Source organism: Camponotus vicinus, unplaced genomic scaffold (genome assembly GCF_025532165.1).
Source record: "Camponotus vicinus isolate PSW18456_S1 unplaced genomic scaffold, iyCamVici1.0 SCAF_1, whole genome shotgun sequence".
NCBI classification, from domain to species: domain Eukaryota; kingdom Metazoa; phylum Arthropoda; class Insecta; order Hymenoptera; family Formicidae; genus Camponotus; species Camponotus vicinus.
In genome coordinates this window covers 13060636-13067845 of record NW_028141945.1, presented here as the reverse complement: position 1 = coordinate 13067845, position 7210 = coordinate 13060636, and the positions used below count along the sequence as shown (strand labels likewise).

The 7210-nt window shown below is 33.2% G+C and overlaps 1 protein-coding gene across 4 annotated transcripts; it reads left to right on the top strand.

Annotated features, from left to right (window-relative positions):
• Window positions 1-1679: 1679 nt before the first annotated feature.
• On the top strand, window positions 1680-6736 carry LOC145975707 (uncharacterized). 4 transcript variants are annotated; one of them, XM_083106389.1, is made up of 8 exons: window positions 2315-2585; window positions 2661-2763; window positions 3066-3440; window positions 3571-4568; window positions 4728-5054; window positions 5323-5587; window positions 5777-6007; window positions 6095-6736. In XM_083106389.1, exons 2-8 carry the CDS (start codon window positions 2744-2746, stop codon window positions 6387-6389), a joined length of 2511 nt encoding a protein of 836 aa, XP_082962515.1. In that variant the 5' UTR covers window positions 2315-2585; window positions 2661-2743; the 3' UTR covers window positions 6390-6736. The 4 variants fall into 4 exon arrangements, with proteins under 4 accessions (XP_082962499.1, XP_082962520.1, XP_082962515.1 ...); XM_083106373.1 differs by lacking the exons at window positions 2315-2585; window positions 2661-2763 and adding an exon at window positions 1680-1937; XM_083106394.1 differs by lacking the exons at window positions 2315-2585; window positions 2661-2763 and adding an exon at window positions 1682-1821.
• Window positions 6737-7210: the final 474 nt, after the last annotated feature.

Sequence of the window (7210 nt, the reverse complement as noted above, 5' to 3'; positions counted from 1 at the left end):
GGTGGACACTTGTAGTCAGCTAATATTTAAGTTTTCACCTTAAAACTTTGTACTTTTTACATTATAAACTTTTAATTTTGTAATAAAATAAATATAAATATATATATAAATGTTATATACATATATTTTTAATCTTTATATATTTTTAATCTTCTATATATATTTTTAATCTTGATTTTAATTATATCATATACCTTTTAAATATATTTTGATATATTTGATCTTTAAAGGCTGTGATAAATTTTAATTAAAAACGAAGAACATTATATATTATTTAAAAATAACTTATATTCAACTGTAACCCAGACAGCACAAAAAGGCCAAAAGATGTCTTAAAGACGTCTAGAGGACTTTAAGACGTCTTTAAGTCGTCTTTTAGATGTCTTTTGGACATGTGTGCTGTCTGGGAAGTTTATACACAAATTACATACTTATGTACATTGTACATAACATCAACCAATCACAAACGTGACTGCTGTTCACCAACGTTACGCATGCGTGAGAATTTAGTACATAAATTTCGTGGACATATATTTGACGCAAGTTAGCGGTTTAGTATATAGTATAGATGTCTGTGACTGGGCCTAACTCAATCGTTGATTAAAGGGTTGCCAACATGACAAAATAATTCAGTGTGACCAATTGTATTTCTAACAATATACAGAGAGAAGCCAATATAATTGTAGAAATACAGTATGGTCCATATTCTGAATCCTCTTTTATCGATAAAAGTGCCTCTAAAAGTGGCTTACAGCCAATCAGAAGGCTTATAAGCCACTTTTAAAGGCACTTTTATCAATAAAAGAGGATTCAGAATATGAACCTATATCGTCAGAAATACAATTGGTCACACTGAATTATTTTGTCATGTTGGCAACCCTTTAATCAACGATTGAGTTAAGCCGACGGCACACGGTACGATTTTTCGTACTGGATTTGATAAGATTTAGTAAAATACTAAAAATGCACCAATCAGAATGCAGCATTTCTAATATTTTACTAAATCTTATCAAATCCAGTACGAAAAATTGCACCGTGTGCCGTAGGCTTTAATCGGAGTTTGGTCGAAGCGGCCCTAAAGGCTTTCGCACATGAAATTCCATAAGCACGTAAGACATAAGCGTAAGGAAATCAACCAATCACGGTCGAGTTTTGACCCCTCCAAGGGGTCAAAACTCGACCGTGATTGGTCGATTTCCTTACGTTTACGTCTTACGTGCTTATGGAATTTTATGTGTGATGGCCTTAAGGGCCTTCGCACAAGGTGTTCCGTATCGCATTACGTTACGTTAAGTATAGATCGTAAATTTAACTCCGTATATAAAATTAAACTTCAGTCAACGCACAGAAGAAATCGTAACGTAAGACATCTTTACGTTACGTAAAGACATCTTTAGGGCCTCCGCACAAGGTGTTCCGTATCGCATTACGTTACGTTAAGTATCGATCGTAAATTTAACTCCGTACGTAAAATTAAACTTCAGTCAACGCACAGAAGAAATCGTAACGTAAAGACATGTCTTTACGTTTACGATTTCTTCTGTGCGTTGACTGAAGTTTAATTTTACGTACGGAGTTAAATTTACGATCGATACTTAACGTAACGTAATGCGATACGGAACACCTTGTGCGGAGGCCCTTACGTTACGATTTCTTCTGTGCGTTGACTGAAGTTTAATTTTACGTACGGAGTTAAATTTACGATCTATACTTAACGTAACGTAATGCGATACGGAAACCTTGTGCGGAGGCCCTAAGATTTTATGCCGGAATTCAGGAAAAATGAAAACTGCTGTGAACGCAGTGTTTCACAAAGTGCAGGTTAGAATTGTTTAGCTTCTCACCAAGATATATATGTCTGAAATTATGGATGTCGATAACCAAAGCGAGGACGGCGAAATCAAAAAGAGTCCATCTAAAGATATGGGTGATTACAGGTACTTATGCACGTCACTGCGCATTTTTCAGCGTTACTTGTAAAGGTTAGATCGAAAAATCGTTTAACTATGAATCAACTGTGGAAACAATTGTATTTGTTGGTACACTTTTAATCTTTGTATATTGTATTGTCTGACTATTCAATATAAAGCTATTTTTTAATTTTATGTAAGATTAAAATGACATTCAAGCACATGCGCATTCGAATGCAACTTTGCATAATTTTAGCTTTGTAATTTCATAAACACTGGTCCACATTCTGAATCTTCTTTTATCGATAAAAGTGCTTCTAAAAGTGGCTTATAAGCTTTCTGGTTGGCTATAAGGCACTTTTATCGATAAAAGAGGATTCAGAATATGGATCTATATATAAGATGTGTTTCATTTACCATTCGCAATGCTCGTGAGCGTCATCTATCTTTGTTAATTTTCGGTGAACAACAAGGATGAAATGATATCACGAGCATTGCGAACGTCAAATGGAACATGCCTAGATAGATAGAGTGCATTTCTAATTATCTGGCTGCCATTTTTGGCAAAATTGTGCAATATATATATAAATACTTGACAGTTTAGTAATATATAAAGGTTGGGATCCAGAATTCAGATTTTCACTCAAAATGCATTCTTGTCTGGGATGACTATCGGTAATATAGGTTTTGTGTATACATTCGTGCAAATGGTCGAGTTCATGTCGGAAATTTTTCATTAATCTCATTTAGTGTTTGGAAAAACAATCACTGCAAGATTCTTTTTTTATCGTTCTATAAGAATATGTTGCGTCTTGGAATCAGAATGACAAACGATGTTGCCGAGAATTTTTAGGTATTTATAATTTTGTAAAGTGTGTGTGTGTGTGCGTGTGTGTGTGTGCGCGCGCGCATATATATATATATATATATATAAATGAATAATTTAATTATCACATATTTATTCGTAGTAAAATTATTCTTACTTTATATACAGCTAGACATTAAAAGATTTGATAATAATTGACATTGCATGTAAACTTATATACATACACATATACATATATACAGTTTATGATATTTGTATAAATAAATTTATTTATAATTTTTAAATTAATATTATTGATTCATTCTAATGACTTGATTTCATATTTCTAGTTTTTCAGAAGAAGAAGGTGGTGATACTGCTGATTCGTTGGATATTAAGCCACCGCAAGCAGTTGTTCGCCATCATAAATCAAGTTCGTCTCGTCGAAGAGAGAAACACAATGATAGGAGAAGTCGCAGAGATGAAAAGGAACGCAAATCGCGTCAGCATGAACGTGAAGACAGGCACAGGGACAAACACAGACATCGTAGGCATGTTGGAGAACCTATGGAAAGAATCGAGCGTTTAGAAACTTCCAAGAGGAATCGTGAAAGAGTAGATCGTTTAGACAGAATGGAAACTCACTCTAGGGACAGAGAATCATCTAGACATGATCGTAAGGAAAGAAATACAGGAGATCGTGTTCTAGAAGACTTGAGAGAAAGGTAATTACACTTTGTGTCTATCCTGTTCTGCTATTGTTTTTTATGAAAGTAAAAATATTGATAACTCTTTTCTATATAAATCTTTTTTTTCTAAAAATCTATTTAAATGAAAATGAATTCAATTTTTCAGACTGTTGGATAAGAGAAGAGAAAGACGGGAAGATCCGCGTGATACTCGCGATTACAAAATGGAATCGTCTCGTCGCGAAATACGATTAGAGGATACGCGAGAAATACGCGAATCGCGCGATCGTCGAGACGTACGAATGGAAGATATTCGGGAACGTCGCGAAATGCGTATGATGGACGATAGGGAACGTCGCGAAATTCGAATAGAGGAGCAAAGACATATACGAGTGATTGTAGATGAACAGTTTTCGGAAAACGAATTGATGGAGCGACCTGAAAAACGCCGCAAAAGATCTCACAAGCACGATAGAGTTCGCGAAAGAGATCAAGAGAAAATGGAACGCGAAAAGGAACATAGAGAAAAACAGTTACGGGAAACGATGGAAATCGTAACCGATGAGGTTAACGAAATGGAAGTGCAAAATGAGATTCCTATACAGATTAAAGATCCAAAAGAGATGACGGAACAAGAACTTAGAAAAGAGAGATTATTGGAAGCTGATAGAGAAATGGCCAGAAGAAAAGAGGTTTCTAGGCTAGAATTGGAGGCAAGAAGAATGAAGAGAGGTGAAAAACGCCCCTTGAGTCCAGACAATAATCCAGATCCTTCCATTGTGGAGCTTTCAGATGAAAGCCCCAGTCCTACTCATTCTGAGGGCATGCGTTCGAAATCAGCTGAATCTAGACATTCGTCAGAAGGAGAGAGAAGCTTGCGTGACAGATCTTTGGACCGACATTCATCTGATACCTCGGAATCGAGCAGCGACGATGATGATGACTCTAATGAATCAAATAAAGGTACCGGTGGTGATTCTAATGATGGTTCGGAGGATTACAACAACCCGAGTCCTCTATCTGTTGATCGATTAGCCAAATCCGATCAATCGGATGGAGATTCTCCTGGTCATGTCGATTCTAACAATCCTGTAAAAAGCACTAAAGAGGAGGAAAAGAAAGAAGAGGAACCAGAGCTACCACATTATTTACCAGCCATTCAAGGTATAACATAAATAAGGCTACAAAAATACATATCTATATATTTATCTATCTAAAATAATATAAATTCAATACAAATCTATAAAAATTTATATAAATTCAAAAATTTTAGGAATAAAAAAGATAAATACAAATAAACACTACAAATTTCTTATTTTTCAGGTTGTAGAAGCGTCGAGGAGTTTCAGTGTTTAAATCGAATCGAAGAAGGCACATATGGTGTCGTATATAGAGCACGCGATAAGCGCACAGAAGAGATAGTTGCGTTGAAACGATTAAAAATGGAAAAAGAGAAAGAAGGCTTTCCAATTACAAGTCTGAGGGAGATCAACACTTTATTGAAAGCGCAACATCCCAATATTGTCACTGTTCGGGAAATAGTTGTTGGTAGCAATATGGATAAGATATTTATTGTTATGGATTATGTAGAACATGACTTAAAATCTCTTATGGAAACTATGAAGCAAAAAAAACAAGTTTTTATACCTGGTGAGTATATTTCAACACAATAGATTAATTGCATGCAAAATAGCAGTGCGAGTCAAAAAATGAAAAATTTTAACAAAAATACGTTGAGAATAAAATTTAATTATAAACAAATAATTTAATTCAACGTTACAGATTTATAATGATTGCAGCAATGAGTGTGTCTTCTTGATTATGTATTTAAATTTTGATGTTTTTTTGCCTCAAACTTTTCAATTGATGATTTAAAAAGAATATCTTTAAAAAAAATTGATATTTTGATCTATTGCAGGAGAGGTTAAGTGTCTTATGCAGCAATTGTTACGTGCTGTTGCTCATTTACATGATAATTGGATATTGCATCGTGATTTAAAGACATCAAATTTATTATTAAGTCACAGAGGCATTTTGAAAGTCGGTGACTTTGGCTTAGCTCGAGAATATGGTTCTCCCTTAAGGCAATATACGCCAATTGTTGTAACGCTTTGGTATAGAGCTCCTGAATTATTGTTGAGTGATAAAGAATATAGTACGCCTGTAGATATGTGGTCTGTAGGGTAAATAAATACAAATAATTTAATTTGGAATATTCTTTTTCTGAATATAAAGTAAATAAAATCACTATATTTTTAAATATATAAAAATAATTATAAAAAATATATAAATATAATAATGAAAAATAACTATAATTATAAAAAATATATAACTATAATATAAATATCCTTAATATTATTATTTTTTTGTAGATGTATTTTCGCCGAGCTTCTAAGAATGGAACCACTGTTTCCCGGAAAATCAGATATCGATCAATTGAACAAGATATTTAAGGAGCTGGGTACACCCAGCGAAAGAATTTGGCCAGGGTATATTAAATTACCTATGGTTCAAAAGATACCGTTCTCGCATTATCCTGTAAATAATCTGAGACAAAGATTCAGTTTATCATTGTCTGATTTAGGTGTAGAGTTATTAAACAAGTAAGTTATTAGCTTTATATTAAAAAATAATACCAGTATTGAACATAATCTAAACAAGTCTCATTAGAAAAATTATTTTGTTTTCAGATTTTTAACGTACGATCCTCGTCAACGTATAACCGCCGAAGATGCTTTGAATCATGAATATTTCACTGAAGCACCTCTGCCAATAGATCCGCAAATGTTTCCTACATGGCCTGCAAAATCAGAACAAGGAACTAGAACCACGAATGCATCCCCGAAACCACCGAGTGGCGGCAGAGAATATAAACAATTAGGCGACGGTGACGACGCTGATTTAAGCAACTCCGGTTTTCACATGGGTTTAATAGAGGGTAGTAGAGCGCCGCCCATTGGAGGTGGTTTTCATTTGAAATTCTAATTAAACAAAATTTTTTCTCATTCTCCGTAAGATTTTCCAGATGAACCTTTATATAAAATAAACATATACACACACCCATATACAGGGTGCCCCATTTTATTTTTGTCAGTCAAATATCTCGATATTACTTATGGCGTTTTCGAGTGGTCGGGTTTGACCCGACCCGGGGTAGTTTATTAGACGTTATTAACCAATCACAGTCATTCTTCTGAAGAATGTAACCATACATACATATACATACCATACATATTTTTTCTTCGAAATAATTATGTGTTTTCTTTACACCAATTGATTACTCTCATTATTTTGTACATAAAAGTATTAAAGTAAGATAATCAAAAAATGAATATTTTACTAGATATTTTATGGTTTATGTAAAATTAAGAAATTATCCGGGAAAAAAAAGTCCGTCTATTTATATAAAAAAAAGTAAAATTATATACAGTCATATGATTATATATAATATCACATATGATTTTATCAGAGCATACGTTTTTGTATGTACTTAGATATGATATCCATCTCTGATCATTTCTGATCATAAAAAATGATATTAAATACCTCACGTCATTTTGTACAATCAGACATAGTCAGATATTGATATCATCTAAGCATGTATAAAACCAAAGCAAAGGTTAGTTTCATGTATGCTTTGATATAAATCATATATGATATTATATATAATCATTTAAGATTATATATGATTTTACCTTTTTTTATATAGACAAATATAATTTTTCCTAAAAATTATATCTTGCATTATATATTTAATTAATTATAAGTCCTCTTTATAAGTCCTCTTAATAAATATTCTTAATAAA